This window comes from Cinclus cinclus, chromosome Z (assembly GCF_963662255.1).
Source record: "Cinclus cinclus chromosome Z, bCinCin1.1, whole genome shotgun sequence".
Lineage (NCBI taxonomy): Eukaryota > Metazoa > Chordata > Aves > Passeriformes > Cinclidae > Cinclus > Cinclus cinclus.
Genome location: NC_085084.1, coordinates 70,393,150 through 70,419,129, shown reverse-complemented (window position 1 = coordinate 70,419,129; position 25,980 = coordinate 70,393,150). Strand labels below are relative to the sequence as shown.

At 38.8% G+C, this 25,980-nt stretch overlaps 1 protein-coding gene across 1 annotated transcript in view; it reads right to left on the bottom strand.

Annotated features, from left to right (window-relative positions):
- Nucleotides 1-13,131, bottom strand: part of HCN1 (hyperpolarization activated cyclic nucleotide gated potassium channel 1) — a 190,174-nt gene extending 177,043 nt beyond the window's left edge. Inside the window, exon 1 of the mRNA XM_062513304.1 lies at nucleotides 12,758-13,131. Coding sequence (XP_062369288.1) covers nucleotides 12,758-13,131 — 374 coding nt within the window. The remainder of the gene's footprint in view (nucleotides 1-12,757) is intronic.
- Between the last annotated feature and the right edge of the window lie 12,849 nt (nucleotides 13,132-25,980).

The following is a 25,980-nucleotide window of genomic DNA, read 5'->3' as shown; positions in this document are numbered from 1 at the left end:
AATGGGTGTTTGATTTGCAAATCAGGAGATAGCCCACAATATCAAGTACCAGGAGACGCCTTCACATGAATTGATGCTTCTTCTCCTTCTAGCACACATTTGCCAGCAGCACAGGAGGTCATTTCCATTGCTTGGTTGCAGTTAAACATGAGGGTTTATTACATTTCATCACAGGTATATATGATAATGATACACATGAATGAGTTCCTATAACCGGTATGTATTAAATTTACTATGTGTAGAAAGTATTGAATTACTGCAGATTATTTGCTTGAAATACATATGTTAAGTATTTTGCTTTAATTTAGTCATATGAAATTGTTATTGTGCCGCTGGAAGGTACATTTTACCAAGACCTAAATTAATTTAAAATTCTGTTCAATCTTTATTGAGAGAGAATTCATCTAAAGTGGAGCTGTTATACAAAATACATACACTAGATAAAAGTTTTTTTCCTCCACACTGCCTTTATTAATTTTTGTAAGAGAGCAAGTCACTTTAGGCATCAGAATACCATGTCAGTTTTTAGACTAAAAAATGAAAGATTGCTAAAGATACACCGATTTGAAGATTTATTCAAACTTAACTACAGGCTTTGCTATATTCCTCATCTATAAATATTTATCAGGAAAAAAATATAAAATGTAAATATTTAATAATCTGCTTCTCCACTTTATATTTCAGTGGAGTGACTGCAGATGACTTTGAAGTCTCTTCATGCAAAACTTCTTTCTCCAATATTCGGGTCTTCAAACAAAACGGTCTGTATTCCTTAACAATGGGCTGGTCCTGACATCAGACACCCGCTGCAGGTTAGGGGCTGCAGAGGGAAGTGTTTACACCCAGGTAAAGTTGCCTATAATTGTAGCCACTGATAAGCAGCTTTAAAAGAGGCACTCAAAAATCTTTAGTCAGGGACTCATGACCTGAACTATAAACAACCGCAAAAATACCAAGGAAGCTCTTTGCTTCCATACTGATAGATGACTCTTGTTTTGACACAGCAAAAACAAAACGAGCTGCCATTTCTGTGGTGAATAAAACACCAGATGTCCATCTTTACTGTCCATCCATATTCTTTCAAAATGCAGTTGTATAAATATAATAAATAGGTTTTTGCCTTTCAGCAAATGAAAACATTTTACTTTGGAGATCTCATAAGAGGTTTTAGCCACAAGCCAATATTCCTCAGAAAGACAAAATCTAATTTAGCCAAATATTTATGTTTCATTCTTTGGAGGACAGTGAGTTATGAACTAATCAAATGTGTTTAAACTAAAAATGTGTGATAATTAGAACTGCCAAATAGATAATTTATTGGTGGAGAACAGCAAAAAATTGAGACAGAAAAAAATATTAACAGAGCTTTTCCTCATCTTAGAATATACATTCATCTGTAAATAGCAAATCAAAATATATGATACAACAAAAATGGAAGCTGAAATATATTTGCAGTATTCTGACACATTAGTTCTGCCAAATGCACAGCACGGATGGGTGACATTTTCTAAAAATCAGGTTTACCATTTTGGGCTCCTTATGACTGGAATTCTGAAAGAGGTTCAGACATGGAGTCCAGATGCTTACAAGTATCTAGGTCCTGAAATCTAAAGATAGATGGGCTCCTGACTTCCATCTCAGATCTTCATCTAACGTCCTATAGATGTGCACACTGTGCAGAGCACTGGGTAAAACTGACACTTTCAAAGCCGTTCCAGGAATGGGAAAATTTGTACTGGAAACATGAAGCTAAGTTAAATACCATATTCCACTTGCTCATTTTGCCAGTGGCACAAAATCAGCGTGCACATTCAACACAGACGAACTGCTATTCAGTGACACTTCACGGAACCACGAGTCACCAGCCCAGCAGGAACATCTGCCACCATTTTAGGCAGATTCATGGTACCTGCATTCCCAGGCTACAGACCTAGCTCTCCTTCCCTGAAGCAAGCCTGAACTCTGTCGTGCTATGAGGAACAAGTGTGGGAGTGGAAGTTCACTGCAGCTCTCCCATCCCTTCCACAGAAAAGATAAATTTGGTGTAGCCTATGGAGAATGTAAAAAATTGGCTGCAGCTTAGAAATTACAGGAACAGCCATAGTCACACCGAGCAGAGCTCACACAGTCCTGGGGAATGAGGGGGATGGTGGCGGAAATTGCTGAATAACACTGACTGATTGTATAACACTGACAGAGTATTCTTCAGACCTGTCTTAATGAGAATCATCTCTTGGCAAAAGAGAATTAGCGTGCATGTGAATGACAGTGTGCAACACACAGGCAGACTACAGAAAAATCTAACTCCAAGAAACAAGAATAGAGAACAGTTTAAAGTGAAACAAGAAATTTTAAACTCACAGTTAGTGCCTCTAAACAGCAATGTAAAACCAGAGACATTTAATTGGATTCAGTCACAATTTATGTTGTACTTAGTTCACATCTAGATAATACGTATATGAAATAATGAAATTATTACATACTGGATTTAATTATTTTCAACACAAAAAAACTTGATTTTTTTTTTTACTTCTTTTTCCATTACACAGGGATGAACCATCATAATAAATTCATTACCTCAGTAAATAAACAGTAAGAACATTTACAAATCCTACTGAACACCCAGCAGTATATCCCTGGATTTAATATTCTGTTCCAAATTTCAAAACCACATTTAATTTAGCAAAAACAAGTATTTTTCATAATACTGACAGAATGCATGCAATTAAAAGTCTGTTTGGTCATGTGGGCACCTCATGCTTAGGTTACTCATCTCTCACTTTTCCCACACATTCAACATCTACTGCTTAATAAGCCATCGGATTTCAGACATTTTCAATTCTGACCCTTTTTAAACGCTCTGATAGATTGCCTACCATCTGGCAGTGCTTACTCTTGGTACCACACTCCCTCTGCATTACAAAACCGTGCTTCTGATAATTATATCTTTAATGTGGTAGATGTATGCAAGACTTGAATTCCCATGCTGGCAATATACAAGCTGAAGGGACAATTTCAGCGAAGTGCCTGTGTAACAGTGTATGGTAACAGTTATGTTCAACTGCATCACACAGCAGTTCTCAACAGAAAGCTGCTAACCTGTCCAAGTCAAGAGAAATGGAAAATGTACATGAAGTTGTCTTTTTTTAATTACCACAAGGCATTTTACAAACTGCAAGAGGCCATGAAGGATATCTAAACTAACTTCTCCCTGCTAGTTTGAACAAACAGCTCATTATCTTCTAGCAAACTGAGTAAAAATGAAAAACTACACACCAGAATGAACATTTTTTTAAAAAAATCAATGCATTATTTCCATTTATTTAAAGGAATGCATTGTATCTTCAAAAAGAGATGTAGTAGGATGAAGAGAAGACAGAATGAGGGGGAAAAGGAAGTTGTTTCCAAAAAAACACTCTTTCAGGAATTATATCCATGTCCTCCTAGGAACTTCTCAATACAAGCTGACTATAGCATGATTTCACTAACTGAAAATTTGACCATAAGAAATGCTATAAATAAAAGAAAAAGCAAGATTCAGTACTTAGGCAGTTATCTAGATAAGAGTTTCCATGAACACTGGACACACAGCTCTGAAAAACAGCTCTTAAGAACACCTGGTAAAGTGGATATATGAGAAAGGTATCCAAGTAACTACTGAAGTTTGAGTATGCTTGATTTATTTTACTTCTTTTGTTTTGTTTCCAAGTTTCAATCTACCAGACTAATCCTAAGCTGGAAAACCAATTCTTCTTGTTACTACCGGGCTTGTCTGGCACTAAAGACAAGGTAAATCAGACTGTCAGACAAGGTTGGCTCTTACCTTCACTGAAAAATCAAGTACAAACAAGCCCATATGCAGCTGTCCCAAGGATCCTGTAGCCCCAGATGTGTTTGCAGAAGCTTGCAAGTGTCTGCCAGGCAGTAATAAGATCAGGGAGTACCAACACTTGCTACAGGTTTCATAGGAATTTCTCTGCCAGATCTAAATAAGAAGTCCTTCTGGAATAAACAACTTCTGAAATCATTCAAGAGCCTGATGGAAAAACTCTCACTAGCTGTGTGAAAGTTTGGTTGCATTTCTATGGTTTTGCAGCCATGCTTTTATTCCATCTCCAGGGTAGAGCTGGATCAATCTTACTCTATGTATCTTATAAAAGTTCTGTGCATTTTCCACAGCTTTTCTCTACAAAAAGATAGACCAATTATTTATCATTGGGGTCTCATCATATATTACTCTAAATTTACTGCAATTCACATATTTGCATTAAGGTCAGGTCATTTCATCACTACACTGTCTATTGCTACAGTTATGCCATGAAGAGAAGTGCTTCTTCGAGGGTCTGATAAATTACTGTAAGATGCAATGGAACCAACTAAGGAAACATCAATATTTCCACACCTTAGTCTGCTGATGTGAGAGAACAAAAAAAAAAAAAAAAAAAAGAGGCAACTGTAAGGGCACAGTTTATTTCTGTGGGGCTTTTTATATACTGGAGCCTTAGTGCAAAGGTAAGAGTCAGTGATTTTCAGACAGAATTAGATGAAAAAAGGTAGCATCACTTAAACCACTCCCCAGTATTAGAAGTAACTTTTATGTACATTGGTTATTTTAAAATCATTTAAAAAAAAACAAATTCACTCAAAAAAAATTAAAAAACAGAACCAACATAGCTTTGACTGTGAGTATAAAGCAACTCTGTTTTTTCAGTTGAAAACAAAATATCTTAATATGAATTTTTAATAAATATTGCATTTTTAGAGATAGAAAATTAACAGTAGCACACTAAATTCCAAAAGTGTATCAAAATATTTATTAAAAGCTTAATTAGATAATATACACACATAAACAACATCAAAGATAATCTAATAAAAGCAAAATCCTATTCTTAGCTAAATAATGTAACTTAAGTTTTGGGTACTTCATTGGCAAAAATGAAAATGGCTTTGGGTTTAGTTTTGGGGTTTTTTTAGGTAATGGAAAAGTACGCAGCTCTTTTGTAATTAAACATTTTTCTGAACATAAGTTTATTCCAGACTTATTCCAGTTGTATCACACTACAAGGCAATAAGATTATTGAAAAATACCATGCAGCTTGCCTGAATCTGACTATCATCAGATTAAAAGATATTAGCAGAGATTTTATAGAAGCTAAATGACAGTGTCCTTGAGGTAGTACTGACATTGACTCCAGCTGATACAGTTTTTGGTTATTAACATACCTTACTATGTGTCTAGAACAAGCTCTCCAATAATTAGAGCTGAATACACTATGATTTTTAAAATTAAATCATGCCTCTGGGAAAGAATCAGGAAATAGACAGCTAAAGGACTTTTAAGCAATTAACGAGAACTTTACTGTCAGGTTAAAAATTAAACATTGCAAAGTAGGTTAAAAGTTTCCTCTCTCAAAAAAATGTATATTGACATAGAAAACAGTTCTCAGGCATGCTGCTGAGTGAAAGCAAAGGTGAGAAAAATACTTCCTATTTATGATCAAATTAAGTAAATTTATTTTCAATTTTTCATATTCTACACTTATCTCCAAAAATAGTTTTTTTGCCTTCTTATAACTTCAAACTGAATCTCTCAAAAAAAAGCTGACAAAGTTTAATCAAATATTACAGTGCCACTGGTCTTAGGTAAGTAGGTGGAAATGCAGCACTAAAGACTCATACCTTTTCGGTGACCTCTGAGTTTAGATATCTCTATTTCTGCTACTCCAGGCTGAACAATCAGAAACTGAGCCACACAAATTTTGACTTCATTATATAAACATCCCCTCCCACACACACACAAGAAAGCCTAAAGCAACTTATCAAACCCTATGCATCTTTCACTTAGTTGTTGTAGTCACCAAACACCCAATCAACACATAAATATAGACTTTGGTGTATTATTTGATGCTTTTACACAGTATTCCAATTCACAGTTCCCTTCGTAAACCCAAGTCTGACGAACCTAAGATGAAGAAAAAACTTTCACTGACTCAATTGCAAGCACCACTTATTTTGATGTGCTAACAAATGAAGTCGCAGAACACATTTTAAAATGTGTCGATATGCTAAAACAACCAATTGGAATACCAGAATCAGTACATTTTCCCTTCAGGTCCAAGCATGATGATGATCTCATGAGACATAATTTTTATATGTGTATACAGAGATATGGATATTAATCATATTTATTAAGCACTTTTTTCTCATTGCAGTAAAAAAAAATCAGAAAACTGAAGAGGAAGTCTCATGATATTGACTGTCCTGGATTATATTTTAAGACTCACATATAACATCCAGAAAACACCATTTTTGACTTAAATGTTACAGAATTATTCATGTGAATTCTGTAACATTTGGGATTTATTTTATTTTGTTGTGATTTTAAAAGTATCTCAAAATCATGATGAACATACTTGCCTTTACATAGACTGTGTTGAACGTGAACATTGTAAAAGTAAGCAGAAAAAAATGTACTTTTGTAATTATTCATAGGTGATGCCAGTGATCTTCAAAATGTCCCAAGTTAAATTAAAAGTAACTCAGAGAATTGAGGAATTGAGTTACACTTGTTCAGCTTTTTCTCTCCCATAAATTTTACTCAATGTTTAAGTAAGTAACACGACAGGAATGTGAAAGAAAATGCAGTGAAATAGACTGTTATTCCAGATCTAGAATGAAGATAATGAAAACTGGCAAATGTTCAACGTATAAGCGAGCTCAAACTATGCATTAGTATTCTACATATCCAGAGACAGAAGGATGTCTTATTAATAAAATGAATCACTTTGCCTGAACAAACAACGGCATACGGCTTTCCACATGCCCTAGAGGTCAGGAAGGTGAGTGACGGCTGCACTAACCTTGGGTGGACTCCACTGCCTTGCTTTAGTAGCTCTTGTAGAAAATCTCAAAGCAGACAAGAGTACACGGCCCTCATGAGTCCAAAAGCACAAAATGCACCTCTCTATCCCTATTTTCTCTTATGCATCCCTGTTTACAACTGGCACAAAAGGAAAAGTCAGTAGCTAGCTTCAGTCAACTAGATTTCATAACAAATGAAAAAACGTGATAACCAATTCTGTGACATCCAATCTGTGATAACCGATGATGAGGCATTACTCAGTACAAGAAATAATAGGAACTGGAGACCAAAAACAGCCGGAGATAATGCATTTCTGGTCTGTATTTCACATCAGAACATTTCCAATAGAATATTTTGTTGCTTATTTTTGGTCCTGCCTCCTAAACATCTAATTTAGATATTTGTTGCTACAATTTCACTCCATTACTTCAATGTAATTTCCTTCCTTTTCATGGCATTTGTTTATGCATTTGAGCACCATTACTGTATTTCTCTTCAGCCTGCCTTTATGAGAGTTGCATTTTACCTGGGGAACTATTGTGAAGCTTAATACATAACTTGATGTCAGAGAGAACTGTCAAACATTTTAAGTGCATTATTTAGATGAATGCTACAATTCTGTCACTTTATTTTTTAGGACATTTACAGAAGTAAAGGGTAAAAATTGTTGGAATACAGCAAATAAAAACCTAAGCACTATTAATAATCTTTTTAATACTAATGGTTCTCAATGTTTAGCCAAACGTAGGGACTGAACATCTAGCAATAGGAATAGTTTATCAGTATGAAGTTTTTCTTTAGTAGAACAAAAAATCACAATCACAACAATAGTATTTGAAAATGATATATGAACAATATTCTCAGATTAATCTGGGCTTCATTCATAAAAAACATAATTTAAAAAAAATTGCTTGCACAAGGAATGTACAGTGTGTTATAAGTCCATGATTACAATTTTATTAGTGAATTCGGAAGTGCCAACTCTGCAGTAGAATCTCATGACAAATCCTGAGCAACAAGAAATTATTACCTTGAGAATACAAAACTATAGCAATTTCTTACACCTACACTACCAGTGACATAATGTATCCATTAAAACCCATGAAAATTTGTATCTGAACTATTTAATATAGACTAATATAAACATGATTATGGATTTCACTTTGAATACATGTATCTCTATCAATTACATTTAAGTCTGATACAACACATTTTGTCTTCACTACAATATAGCATTACCTTCCAACTCTACTGCTCTATAAAAACCTAAGTAAGTAACAGATCACAAAAACATAAATCTCATTAGCTTCAAGAGAGACATTAAAAACATGTGACAAAAGAGAAGCACAATGTGCTTATCCTAAGCTTCTTAAGACACAATTTAAGATAGGTATAACATGTAGAGTGAAGACTAGTCCTAAAAAGCAGGTTTGAAACCAATGCATGCATGAACTTCAGAAACATGATCGTAAGCTAAACATATAACATGCACTGTCTATCATGTTAGGGTGAATGTTGGTGTCAAAGACAGGTCCAACAGATAGGTGAAAATTAAAAAGAAAATCAATTCATAATGCAAATATGAGTCCAAATGTTTTGGTTTTTTCTTTTTTTTTTTTTTAAAAAAAGGTATAATTTTAAAAGCCATGAGGCACAATAAACCCTGGCAATTATGACATACAGTTTGGCACACTTATTTGCAAATTGAAGCTGTACATGTATATGACAGCATAGATGGGTTGCATAGCTGCATAAAACTGTGCAATATAACAGAACGGTTATTTTTAAATTCTAAACTTATTTTTAAATATTTTTATTATTTTTAAATTCTTCTGTAACCACCCAAACATGCACATGCAAATATTGTGTCCTTCTACCCTGATTAAAACCCGTTGAAACCTGACATTAAATTACTTACAAGGTATTACCAATAGGGCCTTCTATGGTTTATAAAGGCTTCTATGATAAATCTCAAACATTCACATGATGCCTTAAACATATATACAAAAAGGTTTTGAAACTGGAACGGCGCACAAACTAAAAAAAAAATCTGGCAAACCTTTACTGCACTCTTAAATTTTCTGTTCAAGTTTTAAAAATAATTCTGCTTTCATTTTACTGTTATCATTAAAATAAGGCTTTGAGTTTCTTGGATAAATGAGAAGCTACCCAGAGAGATAAAATGTCATTTTTTTTTCCCCTAGTGTTGCCAATTACTTTATACTTTGTATTAGCTACACAGGCAAAAAAGACCCTCAGCACTGCCTGCACTGCATCTCTTTACCAGCTACTCTGACAGACAATGCCCCATCACAGTCTTACTTCATCTTGAAGCCAGTTAAATTTTTTGTCCCCACTTCCAGACAAAGGCTGTTCCCAAACATCAAGCTGACTGTAACCATCAGAGTGTGAAGGCTACATTTACATATACACCTATTATTTCCACTCAGTCTGCCTCCTGCACTGCTATTTCTAGTCAAAAGATGCCACTCTGGTAGCAACTCTTTTCTTTATAGATTGCTGACTACAGATGCCCCAGCCAATGTGGATAAACCCAAGTTTTCCTTGACAGAGTGAGTTTGTCTGTGTGGGGGAAGGGAGGGAGACGCTATAGGGTTAGATGGGCAAGCCTGCCCCCTGAACTTTAAAGAAAATCCTGACATGCCAAAAGACATGGAGTAATTAATCATCTAAAATCAGTCATGTAGATTTCCATTAATACCAGAAGTCTGTAATATATAAAAGTCATCCAAAGCCCATGTCCACCAGAACTCTCCTATGAAATACATTAACTGTGTGTGTGCTCCCATATCCTGTCAGCTTTGTTCTGCTCTCATCCAGTGGCTGTGAGGCCACAGGGCTGGACTAGTGATGCTCTCCTGAAGGCTCATTCTTCTACATTTGAGAATGGACAGCTGGAGGCACTCGGTATCTCACAGAATGCATACAGGACTTCAGCAAATTCTGACTGATAAATTCACTTTTGTGACTCATGCAATTACACAGAATTGTTGTCCAGCTTTAGAGATACAGTAATCACAGCTGCAAAGTGATAAACAGAGGCCTTGTGCTGGGTTTGATGTGCATTAGGTGCCGGTTTATATAACAGCTTCCAAATTACACATTAACCTCAGAAGACTGGGAAAAGACAACCAGGATCAAAATGGTCCCCTTGTGGAAAAAATTATGTAATACTTATTGAATGTAATCCTCCAAGGGTATATCTACCAAACGAAGAGACAGTTCTTCCGTGAAACACATGCAGGATGGAGAGCCATAAAACTAAAGACCAAGACCCACAAGGCTGAAAGTAACCACAGAGCACCGAGTTTAGAGACAGCTTCCACGCTTTGTTCATACCAAAACAAGGGGCAGGAGGGCACCAAGATGCTGCCCACTCCTCCAAATGTTTGGTGTAGATTAATATACTGTTTTACTAAAAATAACATGAGAATGAGATCAAGAAATACAACCAAACACATCAAATCATTTCAGGAAATGCATACAAGAATGCAGAACTAGGAAAAACATAAACTAGTCTGCAGAAGCCTACACCAGAAGTTTCCCACATTTTACATGGTTAATCCAACATTTTCCTAAGTGTGTCTACATTTAAAGTTAACTGAGATGTCTATGTTCATACGTGCCACAAATACCCTAATAAGAGCTGCTTTTACAAATGCATTCTACATCTTCTCATTTGTATACCATAAAATATGCAGATTTTACTTTTTTCTTGTTCTTTTGGTAGAAAATTTAATTCTTTCTTCTGATGGTATCAGTATTGACACAGCACCATGAGAATACCTGTGTCCCTTTGGATGCTTTAAGGCTTGTCTACACACAAGAATTATATTGTTAAAAATAACCTCCAAAAATAACTCAAGGTATTTATTCCTTACATCCTGACACACGAATTCATTCTGGTACTGACACTCTTAGATGGCACTTAAAAGTGCTGTTGTAATTCCCAAATAAGGTGAATATATTGTGTAGTTAAACTTCTTCACACGTTTTGCACTGCCACCCAAAAATGTTGTACCACTACACAGCTGCAATTGTTTTGGGAGAAACAACACGCACATCTCATATTTCTCACTGAAACAGTCCTACTGGCTAAAAAATTGGGCCTGGAGCAGGCCACACCATCCCAATACTAATGAAAGACTATGAACTTTATTTAAAAACCAAACACTTACTCTAATAAAATAAAAACTTTTAAAAAAAATACCAGAAAACACCAGTTAATTTAAGAATATGCAGACAACAGGCTTGGAAAGGATGCAGTGTTGTTCACTCTTGTTGAAAAAAAAAAAAAAGAAAACATGCTACGATCTCTAAACCTTCCCGCTCGAAGAATTAGGACACAATTATAATATATTTCTGTAATGAAACAGAATGAACATGCTTATCACCTATTTCACAGAACAGCTTAAAAAGTTACATGCTGCAAAATACGACAAATAAGCTCCTATTGCCCAACTATTGTTTGGGTGTGCACCTCACTCAGAAACCAAGGTTACAACAGAAGATGAAAAATTATTTACAAGAATAACCTCGTTCATTTCAACAGAATCCTCACACGAATAGAGTTACTCATGCACACACACAGACAAGGAAGAGGCTATCAGACACCCCCCCCCCCCAATCCCCTATGCATGCTACTACAGCACCAGATGTAAATTGCTACATCCCTCTTTCTGGCAGAAAGGGAGTGGGTAGGTGCTTGGCTCTTTCTCCCTGCTTAATGCACCTGCTAATGCTGCTGAGCTGATGTGCAAGGTGGGGAAAGTACTCCAGGAAAAGAATGAGTGCAGTTTACTGAGTTCAGGGAACCAGGAAAAAAAGCAGGGATTTGAAGCATGATTTCAAGTCATGACTGAGTGCTGCCGTGCTCCTCCACTCCTGTAAGCTGTACTGCTCTCAGGCTCAGCTGCAAGGTGCTAGCACAGCTCATTGTGAAACACCTCACTATGAAGAGTCCCGAAGAAACTTGGGCTTTGAAAGTATTTCCTCCTATTCTCACTGAAAGAATGTTCTGTTTAACCCAGTTTTTTCTTACAAGATCCATTTAACTATTGAACATTCTGGATTTTCTTTTTTTAAACACAGTCTCCGGTGCAATTCACTTATCGTATAGATGTAGGTTGTTCAATTCAAGCTGTTGATTAAATACGCTTAAAGACATTAATAGTTCTCAGAAAATATCACAGGGAGTGTTACATTTATAAAGGCATACAGCCAACTGGCACAGAGTATGGAAGAAAATAATCTTACACTTTAAATGTAATTTTAAAGGGAACTATAACTTCTTGGGCATTTATTTGCACTGCTTTCTGTATGAATATTCCAATCCAGCATCTATGCACCTTACTGTGAAAGCAATGCTAATTTGCCGTTACATTTACCTGTCTCCCTATTAGTTTTCCACACATCACCTGGATAAACTTATTTTATTGTAACTCTGACAGAGACACACTGGCTCCTCGCAACCCCTGGAACAAGTGTTTACACCGGCTGCTCAGGGAAGGGCAGGCGTTTGCAGACACCGGAATTTTACTGATGCTGATGCAGCTGTGTAACCCCCCGGGCCAGCTCTCATCCCCCCGGGGCAGAGCCGTGCCCGAGGAGCCGCGGCCCCGCGGCGCAGACGGACCGGGTCGGCGGGATGGAGAGCCACAGAGCTCAGCATCCCGCCTCGGGGGCTGCGGGCGGCGCCCCGGCCGGCGCGGGGCCTGCGGGGCCGTCCCGGTGCAGCACGCTGGAGAGCGCCGGGCCGAGCCCGCGGCAGCCCCGGCCCCGCCGCCCGGTCCGGCGCCCGCCGAAGTTTGCGCCGGGCGAGGTGCGAGGCACCGGGGCCGCCCCTCTCCCGCCCGCCGTGAGCCCCGCGCTAACCTGAAGTCGCTGTAGGGGTGGATGATCCAGAACCCCGCAGTTTTAACCCTTTCCTGCTCCTTCTCCACCGCCTTCTGGCTGCCGAACATGCGGAGGGAGAATTTGTTGACCCCCGGCTGCAGCATGGAGGTGAACTGCCGCTGCATGAAGCCGTACTGCCGACGGGGTCCCTCGGCATCCTCGAAGCCCACCACGGGCTCCTCGCCCCCGCCGCCGTCCACTTTGAAGCACACCGAGTTGCCATGCTCCTTCACGCCGCCGCTGCCGGGGCTGCTCTGGGCTTTCTCCGCCGAGGCCGCCGGCTTGGCTGGGAACGAGTTAGCGCTGCCATCGTCCCGGCTGCCGGCGGAGGAGCTGCGCTTCCCAGCCTCCATGCTGCGGGGCGGGCGCACCCCAGCCGCGGGAGAGCGCGGGGAAGCCTCGCCGCCGCCGGTGCCCTTCAGCGGCGCGGCTGGGCTGTGCCTCCCTGGGCTGGGCTGGGCTGGGCTGGGCTGGGCAGGGCCGGGCCGGGCTGGGCTGGGCTGAGCTCCGCGCCGCCCGGCATCAGCAGCGCCGCCGGCTCGGAGCGCGCTCCGCGCAGGGCGGGCACCGCCGCCCCTCGGCCGCCCCCTGCCGGCGGCTCCGCTCCCCTGACATTGAGCCCGGAGTCCTTGAGGGAGCGCCGGAAGGAGGGGCCGGGGACGGCGGAGGGGGGACGGGGGACGGGGGGCGGGGGACCGGGGACAGGGGACAGGGCACGGGGAACCGAGGACATGGCCCCCCCGAGCCCCGGGACCTCGCCTCCGCAGGAGTACAGGAGCAGGCGTGGGTGGATGTTTCACCCTGCGCAAAGCAAGGGGCAAGGCGTCGGGTGGTAGCGTGCCTGTACAGCCCGAGTGAGAAACAGGGGCTGGGAGTGATGCAGTGGGGTGTTTCCACGGGCTCGCCCGTCCCTTGGGAAGCCTCTGTTGCTCCTCGTGGAGCAGGCGGACTTGGAGAGAGCCAGATGCGGGGGTCTGCCTGGCCGTGGCGTCGAGGGGCTGCGCTGGAAGTCGCGGAGGCGCTTTGAGTTCATCCCGCTCAGAGTGCAGTGTGTGTCCGGTGCGGGAGAACATCGGTGGAGTGTGAGTGAGCAGGGAAGGCGAGCTGCTGGGCGGCATTCGTTTTCACAGACGAAACACATCGGTCCGGTTAGACACTCCCGCCGAGCGGCTCTCCCTTGTCCCTTAGCCTGGAGCGGGATGAAAACGGGGCCGAGCTCATGAGCGCAGAACCCGGCGGCCTGAGAGGTGCTGCGAGCGCGGCTGGATCACCCAGGGATGCTGCTCCCGTGGGGAGGGCTGTGCTGCCAGGGACACCTGCCTTTTCTCCCAGAAAGGTGTAAAATGGCAGGCGCTCCCAAGTTCGTAGAAAATCTTTTCACGTATGCCAAGAGGTGATTTGGCCTTTGTTCCCACATCAGTAGGAAACTGGAGTCCACATTCAGTTTGCTCCACTTGATATTTAGGCACATAAATTACAATTTAGAAGCCTCTAAAAAGCCAAAAAAACTGTCAGACAGAAAGGAAACAGTGGGTATTTCTAGCTTCCAGTACTCCACGAAGGAAATAGAGAATATACTGCCTTCAGTATCTCTACACACAATGTCCCTGTGACTGTAGGTTGTAACTGGGGATCTATGGGGTGAGGTAGGAGCTGAGAGAGCAAATAAGAAGCCGTTTACAAGCCGTGAGCGAGGAGGAGGGCCTTGGTCTCTGCTCTAAAAACTGAAACATGCTGATACTTCCCCCAAAAGCTGTGAGTGTTTTTGGGTTACAGTATGATGGAGAATCAATATCTATAGGCATAACTACAGGAGCTCTAGCATTATGTCTGCCTGCAAAAACATATATTATAACATATACATGTAGGTCCTGGCCTTCCATTCAGAATAAATTTGGCATAGGTTTGTTTTTCACACATTCCTGACATATTTTTCATTCTGCACATTAAAAGTAGAGTAGGAAAAAATTTGTAAAGCCTCACAAGCTTGGCTCTGGTATTTCCAATGGCATTTTCCACTTCATTTTTACCCACTTTGTCCTTTACACAACGGATGCTTACAGCTAGGAGAGAAACAGATGTGTGAATCTGCACACCACGGTCTGCACACTGTCAATCTGGTGCATTGAGGGGCTGTATTTCAAAGGGCGATCTGAGGGCTTTCCTCAGCAATCCCGGCTCTGACAGCATGTTAATGACTAGTGCACTCAAACACACCAGGTTACATTGATTTTAATGTCTTTAGCAGGGAAGACATTAACATCATGCCAATATGGAAGAAGATGGCAAGTACAGATGCACAAGGATGGATTGCTGAAGGCTAAGCAGTGGCCAGCATAGGAAGGAATATGCTCACAGTGATTGGTTGAAGGCTGACACTCATAAACCTTCTCCATCTGGAGTGACAGTTTTCTGTAGGATTTTATCCTTAAACATTGAAGAGTGTGTGCACAGCTGCTAATGGCTCATGCACAGCTGCTGATAGAGAAAAATCTCTTAGTGTTTTATCCCCAAATGATGACCGCCTCCTTCCCTCATCCAATGTCTGTCACCAAATGATAATTAAAAAGTAAGAAATTATTACTGTTTTGCAGCTTTCTAAAAGAATTAACTAACATCATATTTGACAGAAACCTGCAAAGGCAAGGAGTGAAAAGTACTCCCACGGTGCTTTTCCACACACTCAGCATACCATACCACACACAGGCAGTGGAACTGACGATTTCCATGTCAGTCCAATAAATGTTGCAACCTTAGAATTTTTGCTACTTCTTCTTCACAAGTTATTCCACAGGACCTTTGCCTTCGGTCCTTGACCTGAACGGTCTCTCCCAGCATAACCTAGGAGAGCAACAGCCAGTCAATTACAGGACAAAAACAGACTTGTAGTGGAGTAAATCAGAGGAGTGAAATTGAGACATTTACAGCTGCAGTAAGCAGATTCTGATGTACCTTTTTTAACTGGAGAAGGAATGAGCACTGGTCCTTCATTTAAGGATGAGGAAAATTGTGCGCAGCAAGAACATTCAATTTTTTCTTTCACAAAACTTGCTTTCACTTGTATTTAATGTCGCATTTGCCAGTGTTTTTCCTTACTTAGCAAGGACTGCAGACCTACCAAAATGACCAACCCTGCCTACCTTCCCCTCTTTTTACAACAGAAGAATCTGGAAATGTTCTCTTTCCCTTGGTAACATTATATAGATATGGCAGGGGTTAGTTACATTAAAATGCCATATAACTTAGGAGAAGTTCTTAATGAAACAAAATCATTTGGATTACTTGTAATATATGGTTTTATGGATGCTTTTCAAACACAGTATATATATAAACCACACAGGTACATATCTCTTGTTAAAATTCAGATTTTGATATTTTCTGCTTCCCATGATCCAATATTAGAATTTTGTAAATTTGTAATTTTTTTTTTTCTGTGTAGAAGAAATTTATAATTATTTGTACACATCTGCGTGATATTTGTCCTAGGTACTTGTATGGCCTAATTGACCTTAACAACTCAATATCTTGCAATTTTTAGTAACAATCCTGATATATTAGAATATGAAAGCTTTTTTCATAATCTGTAGTTTTTCTTTGGGAGAATGAATTATTCTAAATTACTTAATATTGTTTTCAGACAGGAAATTAAACTCTCCCGAGGCCCACCATGTTAGCTTAGATAAGAGAATTTTGGTTCACTTAAGAAGAAATAATAGAGCATGGTGTGTGTGAGTAGTCCTGAAGACTCAGCCAGGGCTCAAAATGGTTGAAAGGTTATGGACTCACTTTAGCTGAAGGTATGGCTTGTTCTCTGTCAAGTTTTATTTTGATTTTGTGGCCATGTTAGGAGAAACACCCAGAAAAATGAAATTCATACATGAAATTTCCAAGAAATCAGTGCTAGCAGAACAAAAGGAGCAAAAAATTTATTTTGCATCTCTTTGCTACGTCCTAGATTAATCGATCCCTACTAAAAATTTAGTAGGCTGTTTTACTTGTCTGTATTAAATTATTTTTATTACTTACTCAACTTCATCAAAGAACTTTGACATCATTAGTTTCAGTGTTTTATATGACTCTGTAATACTAATGTATACTAAGATTAATATAAAGAAAATTAATTTTCTTCTCTTCTGCCAAACATAGTAAATTTTTATGCCTGTAGTAAGTACATTCCTCCTTCTCTTTTTTTTTTCATTTTGATATAACTTGAACATACACAGAACAGTTCAGCTGTAGAAATAAAAGAAAATAGCAGCCTGTGTATAGAGGCATATGTATTTGTTCAGTGAAGAAATTGGGGCAAAGCAAGTAACGAGACTTCTATGAGATGACCCAGTAAGATGCACCTGACTGTAGAACAAAGCTGTTGTCTCTCAAGTTAAGGTTTCATGCCCTGTGAGATATTTTTAAGATTCTTTCTCAACACAAGGTCACCATTAAGTCAAATGTCAAACCAAGGTAAGCAAGGAAGGAAAAAATATTTTCAATTATATAACTATATCTGCCAGCTAATTGAGAATTGATCTAGTCATAATATGTTATGTACTGTTTTCCATGTTTTTCATTGAAGTTTGCAATAAAATAATTTTTATTTGGTCCCACCCTACTTATTTTAATTTCCTTGCATACTTAGTAATACATACTTACAGGCAACAAAAGTTTTTGAATAAATTTTATATTAATATTAGCTAGTGTTTATGAAGCAGGAAGAACTTTAGCAATCATTAGCAGCCTTTGCAGAAGCCATATCACAAAGCTATTGGAACCTCAAGCATGAAAGTTACATATCCTTATAGTTACGTGTTTGTTTGGGTTTTTTTTTAATTTGGTTGGATTTTTTTGTTGGTTGTTTTGGGTTTTGCTGTTGTTTTGTTGTTGTTTTGTTTTGTTTTGCTTTTACTCTGTGGTACAGTTTGAATATCCCCTGTGAGCTCAGTTAAATATACAAATATGATCTTGCTGATTTCTGTTCTGGCCTGGTGCTGAGTGCTGGAAGTCCTGCTGCAGCATCTCAGTGCAGTTCTTCAGAGCTGGTGCGATTCTGGGACAGGAAGGTAAAATTTAGTCACAGAATATTCCTGCTGGTTTCTGCCAGCTCTCTTAAGTGTCTTTTATTTATGCAAATCACTCTCTAAATGTACAAGAACATTTTTGTGCTTTGAGTGCATCTTTTTTGAAGAAAAATATTTTATCGCCAGTGTTTATTATCTGTTTAATAACCTGCCAGTTCTTTATTCAACCCTTAAGGAGATAGATCACCACAAAAGAAAAGTGAAAAGTAAAAAGTAAAAAACAAATTAAAATCTGAATTTTTTTTAGTTGTATGTGTATTGCTTATTATTTTTTGCAAATGTCTGCATTGTTGGGTACCTGAAGTGCTTTAGAAATTAAGAAATTGCTTTCTCTGACAAATGCAGCTATGGCAAGGCACTGCAAATTTTTGCTATGTTAAAAATATTTTTTTATTTTAGTTAAAATGCAAATGTACCCAAAATAAATTTTATTTAAAATAATATTCTTAAACTAACTCTTTTGACTGTATTGACTTGAAGAACTATTATTTTATGCTACAGAGATGCAGACATTTCTGAGTAATTTTTAAATGAAACATGATACTTTTTTCATACAATGTCTGATCCTGTGAACATTTCTAAAATTAGTGCATACAGGCGTGAAAGGTCATATGTTACTATTTAGAGTGCTATATACTGTTCTAGGCTATACTATACTTGGCTCAAGTATTTGCAGGCTTGTATCCCTTCTCTTTAATATGAGAATAATATGGTTTCTATAAAAATGGAAATACCATTATTTGGTCTGGGATGTAAGTTGACATTAACAATAGCTTTTTTTTCTCCTGTTGCACGCAGGTCTCCTACATAATTGCATAATCAATCTACAAAACCAAGTTCTTGTGATTTAAAAATCTCTCCCTTCTGGAACTTCCAGAGACAAAGAAGTGCTTTTTAAAACTTGTGTATTTCAATAATGTGTGAGTATCAGCATTCAACAGAATGACCTAATTGCCACCTTCCTAAAGTGAAGGTGCACCTAAAGGGAGTATACAAGGAAGATGGAAAGGGATTTCTTACAAGAGAATGTAGTGACAGGATGAGGGATAATGGCTTCAGCCTGGAAGCCAGTAGGTTTAGATTAGATATTAGGAAGGAATTCTTTATTTTGAGAGTGGTGAGGCACTGGAATAGATTGTCCAGAGAAGCTGTGGATGCCCCCCCCCCCCCCCCCCCCCCCCATCCCTTGGAATTGCTCAAGGCCAGGTCGGATGGGGCTCTGAAAAAACTGATCCTGTGGAAGGTGTCCCTTCCTATGTCAGGGGGATTGGAACCAGCTGATCTATAAGGCCAAACCTTTGTATGATTTTGTGACAGACCCTACTCTACCTTTTAAACTGTTTTTCCATGGCCCTGATTTTTCAGAGTTCAACCAGCTTTTTCATCTTTTTCTCCTAGCTTTTCTCACAACATCAGTACTGGTAGGATGATTTTAGAGGTATCTGAAAGTGCCATCTTGGTGACGTAGTTCATTAGTGGAAGTTTGAATAGTTGTCAGATTTAATCCTGCAAGCTGCTCTCCTGTGTTCCTTGATTTAGGTTAAGTACTTAAGAGCTCTCACTTCACAATCATATTTTAATGAATATAAATACTAGCAACAAGAATTGTGCCTGAATTCTATCTTCTATTGAGTTCATTATATGGAGTCATGTCTTGCAGGACTAATATCTGTCTTTGATAAAATATTTATTAAATTGAGTATACTGCTTCAGTGTTCCAGTTGTTTCTAAATTATAGGTAGATCTTCAAATTAATGTCAAGGAATTTCACCTATTAACCAGCAATGAGGAGGAAAAACTGAAAGTAAAGTCTTTGAAACAATAATTTAAATTGGCACTGCTTTTTCAACTTTCTCGAATAGTTTTTTAAAATTCTAAATATGAAAAAATGTTTGTAGTTTAATAAGTACTTTTGTAAGAGCAGTGTGATGGTGTAACTCATTTAAATGTTGATCTAAACATTCAGTCTTACCACTAAATAAAATTAGGTCCAGAGGAGTCCAGAGATTGTACAATCAGTAATCCAGAGCTGTTGACTCACTTACTGTCTTTAAGATATCTACAAGTGTTCAGATTGTTGAGAGATACTTTTTATTACTTCTAGCTATCTGTGCTGGCAGTAGGCACATTTCAATTACTAGCATGTATAATGGGAAGAACACACAGCACTATTCCCTGTTGATTGCACTGCCTCAGATATGATGTCTAGATGGTGACATTGACTACATGACTCCGGAAGGAGTGTCCCAATTTTTGCTGTCAGACTTTTGTTCCTCTGTTCACATGGGCAGCTTTCTTTCAGCTAAAGAAATCTGTTGCAGGGGAGGGGAATAAGCTATCACAGCTGGCAGAGGCAAACTGTACAACATGCACAGCTGAACAAATGTAACATCCTGAATTGCCATAAATACTTGGAGGCAAGAGCTGCTACAGAAGACATGACACTAGCTGTTTAAGTTTGAAAGCAGGTTCCAACAGTCTGCCTTCTTCTAATTGGAATGTAGATTAAATTTTGATTATAAAGAAGTTCCACCTCTCAGATGATTTTTTCCCCTTTCCAGTTGTGATACTGATACATGAGGAAATGGTAACTGCCATAATGGCGACATTCCTATTATAGGCTTAGTGTCATTTTATTAAAGAGAAATATAAATAAAATAACAAATCATTGCAAAAAAGAATGGAAAATAAAAAGTGGGTTTTCTCTCTAGCCCACTTCTGGGTGAAAATACACATGATATTAGATACACTTCCTTAAATTAGACATTTGGATTGCTGATGGGAAATGGAATACGGCAGCTACTGAGAGATGGCTGTGTGGCTGGTAGATATAGTGGGGAGGGGATATGTTTAGTCTTTGTGATGCTCTGTGAATGAATTGTCAGATATCTGTTCCATGCCTATGGCAGCCTTACAAGCTGTAAGGGACCATGTGTGTCTGTGACAAGTTCATGTCTTCTGAAAAAGTAAGACTTAGTAGAAGAAACCCAACTTTTATTGACTGAAGTCATTTGCTTCTTAGGGTTGTCACAGTAGAAGCATTAGGAACCTGAAGCATAAGGAGGCCTTACCCAGTAACATCCATGCCATCTCAGAGGACTTTGAACTTTAATGCTGGAAGTAATTATCAATGTCTGTTAAATTAAAGTATTGCTGAAATAGCAGTGGCAACTGTAGAGAATTAAGGGATTACAAACATTCCCTCTAAATAATATCAGGAAAAATATATGAAGATTTTGTTATTTTAAAGTAAAAGGGGGGGGGAGGGGGAATGCATACAAGCTTTAACTTTTTTGAAAGTATATGCCTAGGAGGTTTCCTCAGCGGAAAAGTAGGGTAAGCATACCTAAAACTTCAGCTAACAAAGGCACTTTGAATATTTATTTCCTATAGTCTTTTAGTATAGTTTTATTTTATTTAAGAATTAATTTTTTAAAATTACTCTTCCATGTGACTTTCAGTTTAGTTACAATTACTGCTGAAGAATACTTTGCATAGGAACTGGATAAACACAAACACTTACAGATGGAATTGCCATGCAACCATTCATCGTTGTACCTACACATTCACGGAGACTGGAGAAGGTGTTCAACACATAGAATAGTGGAGATTATTGTTTCTAAGGGATGTTCTTTCATTTGTGTAACTAATGGAAGAACTGGACTCAAAAGGTTAACCAGAAAATAAAACAAAAAGCAAACAAGAACAAACAAACAAAAAACCCACCACAGTATGTGGTCAGTCTTTCTAAAGCATTCAATTTTAGCAAAACTCAGAGGACTTTTTTCTGATGGGTTTTTTTGTTTTTCTTTTTCTTTTTTTTTTTGGTGGTGGTGGTAGGGAAATAAGAGGACATTTCTTCAGCACCAAACAATCTCTATTTGAAAATAATATGCTACAAGAGAAATTAAATTAGAAAGAATCCACATTTGTCTTCAAAACTTACTTGAAAAATTCTGGATCATACTTAGGAATTAAAAATCAGACAAATTTAAGCATCAGTGGAAGCGAGATATTATAGAAAGGATGAAAAATTGTAAATGTCTTCGGAGAAACAGGGATAGCAGTCTGGGCAAAATGCAATTTTTCAAAGTTGTTGTAACAACAAGATACTACTTGATATAAAAGGAGCATAAATTGAAGGCAAAGAATATCCTCAAATACTTTCAAAGCTTGTGGGAAAATACATGTCATGGACCAATTACAGACAACCAGAGAAAATGTGTATCTGGCACTTTAATAATGGAGTTCTCATATCTCAGTTGTTTGTAATGCCATTCAAAAGCACAACAGCCTTCTCTGAGAGTAATGCTCAATAGGTGGTAGATGATGTTGCTGTGAGATATTAGAAAATTACCTCAATTCCTTTTGTAAGAAAGATTGGAATTTGAAAATGTAATATGGTAAGATGGGAAGTCAAGTCCGATAAGCAGAAGATTACGACCAGAAACAGGTAGTGGTAGTAATAGAAAAGAGATCAGTAAAGCTCTGTATCTAAAACTTGCTTTTCTGAAATGCTTGAATAATGTTTTTATACACTAGATGGAAAGTTGCAAAGGGAATTAATTATTTGTAATGACCTGTAATGTCCCAAACTTGAGAAGATTTTGTCTCACCTTTTTTCTTGTCTTTGAGTACAACCTTTCTGAGCAGAGACTGTAATAGATTCTTCTGCTGTTCTTATTTTGTATATATAAAAGTAAGAGGCTTTTACTCTAGTGTAATTACAAAACTGATGATGTTAAATATTTCTAATCAAATGATGATCCAACCACTTTTGCCATCTTGCAAGTGGTCTTTTAATAAATTCTCTGAATGTCACTTGTGTGAAGAATCACTTACCTGTAAATGTTCTGTAAGTTAGAGTTTTCATAGATTTTAATCTTGAATTCTGTATTTCCAGCCTGGATAGATTTGTAATCTATCTTCATTCATACTGGCTATTCACTCACTTCACTCATACTGGTCATTCTTTTAGTTCTCTACTGCTAATATTGGTATTAGCACTTGGTATTGGTATTGGACCACTTCCTATTTAACATGAAAATCTCAAAAGTGCTACTCCTATCTAAAAACTCTCCATCTAAAAATTGTTAAGTGTTTGAGATGGATGTCTCCTATGCATTGAAATACTCAAGTGAAATCCATGAGGCAATTGGTATTCTCTGTTCTGAGTTTGATTCTTCCAAGTATGATAAACTTCATAGAATTTTTTTATCCATGTATCACTGCGATACTTATCCATGTTTGCATGAGAGAGAGGCTTTCTAGAACATCATACAGCTTGCCAAAACTGTGACATCTGAAAATCACAATAAGCAGTTTCAAATGCTTTAAAATATGTTATTCCATGATATATAATCTTTGTATGTTGTGCATTGTGAGGTGTGGTTAATGTAGACATGAGTTATGTATATGTTTCAAAAATTGCCTATGATCAAAGTACACATGAGATAGTATCTTAAAACCATGTAATTTTACTACTAGGATTTGTCAGTGAGGATTTGTTAGGGAGTCATGGAGTTATGTTCTCTGGACTTTTTCTCTGTATTTTGAAAACTGTAGCACACATCTTGGCAAGAAAAACCACAGGAGAATAGGAGCATTAGGCCTCCCTACTTTTAAAATTCAGTATTGACAAAGCCATTTGTTTTGTTGTCATGCATATTCTTTACTAATATTTCCAATAAAATATCTTTTCTTTGCCTCTCAGGTACATTCATCTGTAACTCTAAATGGGCCAGTCCATCATCAAATCTCTTCAGCTAACAGAAGGAAGAAAATTCTCACATAGACTTGGAAAGATATAATCATTTAGGCTGGAAAAGGCCTTTAAGATCATTGACTCCACTCTTAGCCTTCATTGGCAAGTCCCACTTGGCCATGTTCCCAAGTCCTGTGTCTACACATATGTTAAAAATACCTCCAGAGGCGGTGACTCTGCCGCTTTCTTAGGCAGCCTTTTTCTGTGCATGATAATACTTTCTGTGTAGATGTATTTCCTAATGTCCAGTCTAAGCATCACCATGGCACAACTTTAGGCCGTGTCCTCTCTTCCTGTCACTGGTTCCCTGGGAGCAGAGGCCAACCGCCACCTGGACACAACCTCCTATGAGGGCAGCTGCAGAGAGTGATAAGGTCACCCCTGATCCTCCTTTCCCCCAGGACAAACACCCCCAGCTCCCTCAGCTGCTCCTCACAGCACTGGTGCTCCAGAGCCTGCCCCAGCTCCATTGCCCTTCTCTGGACTCACTCCAGCCCCTCAGTGTCTTTCTTGCACTGAGGGCCCAGAACTGGACACAGCACTCGAGCTGTGGCCTCAGCAGTGCCCAGCACAGGGGGACAATCCCTGCCCTGCTCCTGCTGCCCACACTATTGCTGATCCAGCCCAGGATGCCATTGGCCTTCTTGGCCACCTGGGCACAGCCTGGCTCCTCTTCAGCTGCTGTCACCAGCACCCCCAGGTCCTTTCCAGCCACTCTGTGCCAGCCTGTGGCACTGCCTGGGGTTGTTGTGACCCAAGGGCAGGACTCGGCACTGGGCCTTGTTGAACCTCACACCATTGGCCTCAGCCATGATCCAGCCTGTCCACATCCCTCTGCAGAGCCTTCCTGCCCTCCAGCAGATCAATAGTGCTGTCATCCTTAGAATTGGAGCTAGACAAAGAGGACAGACATTTTGCTAATGGACTTAATAAATATTTCCTGGCAGCAGAACTAGTGGGTTCCATTCCTGACTCTAGACTCTTTAACTTAAAATTTTTCATGTGCATTTGCAAGAAAGACCTGGGCTTCTTTCTTGCCAAAGAGCACTTCAGCAAGTGTGATTTTTTTCTTAAAATCTTGAATATTCTGGAAATTATTTTAAAAATTACTCCTACTGGATATAAGAGAAATATATTTTGTTTTGTCTAACCCTTTAAAAAGGAATCAATTCTGTTTTGTCCATCTGCTAAAATTCAGCCTAAGGCAGATTCCTGGCTTAGGCAAAATATGAAATTTAAAATCTGTGGATTTGTGCAGCTGGCAAAATTTCTTCCCCCTTTTTTCAACAATGCAAATGGATTTCACTGTTAGACTATCCTATTAAAAGAAAGATGTGTTAGTCCAATTTAAAACATGATTATGTTGTCACTACTGTTGTCATAAAAGGCCAACAGCGTGTTTTCTAGCGAGAGAAAAAGTAAGAAAGAGCATGATAACAGTGCTGAGTTGGACCTTCACTTTTATTTGCTCAGCCACCTGCCACTTCAGATCTATATAAGGAATATGCCTGCCCTGCAGCCAGCAGAGAAGTACAGTGATAGTCAAGCTATCCACACAGTTGGGCTTGTTTATATCAAGCAATCTGGTAGCAGCAGCATGGAACCCTATGTGAGTCAAGGTATTCGGGTGAGAAATGAGAGTTGATTAGCTTATGCACTGATGCTCTTAGACCTCTGCCAATGCTTCTCCCATCTCTTTTAAAAGGGGTTTGTGCAATCCTGTACTAAACTACAGGCATACTTAGAAAGGAGATGCTATTACACCTGACAAATTAACTTTACAATTTACTAATTTTTTCAGATATGTTTAGTTAAAATATTTTACATTTCTTGTTTTCTGTGTTCAAGTATTTGAGGACTAAAATCGTTACAGTATTTGTGTTTCTTATGCCATAAATACCTGAGCTATGCAAGCAAAAAAAAAATATTTATTTACAACAATCATGCTTTTATTTCCCCCCATATTTCTCAGTTTCTGTCACTGAAGAGTTTACCCTTATACTAATCAACTGTACTTTGTAGAGATACTTTTTCATTGACAGAGAGACAGATTGTCTTTTCCTCAGCACTGCAGCCCACTCCAAGCAGATGACTAAAGAACCATGGAGAGCATATGCTCAGCTATGACAGTGAATGCTACACAAGCATTTTTCCTACTGTTGTGAAATGTGGCTGTTAACATCTCTCCATTTTTCTCAGTACACTCAAAGACTTATTCAGTTGCTAATGCTGTTTGAGTCATGGAATATCTTTGCCTACCACATGGAAGCAGGAGGAAAAACATGGAACATATGCTTTTATAAGGAGGGTCTAAGAGAATATACAAATAGCAATGGTGGAATTCTAGCAATACCCATAGAACT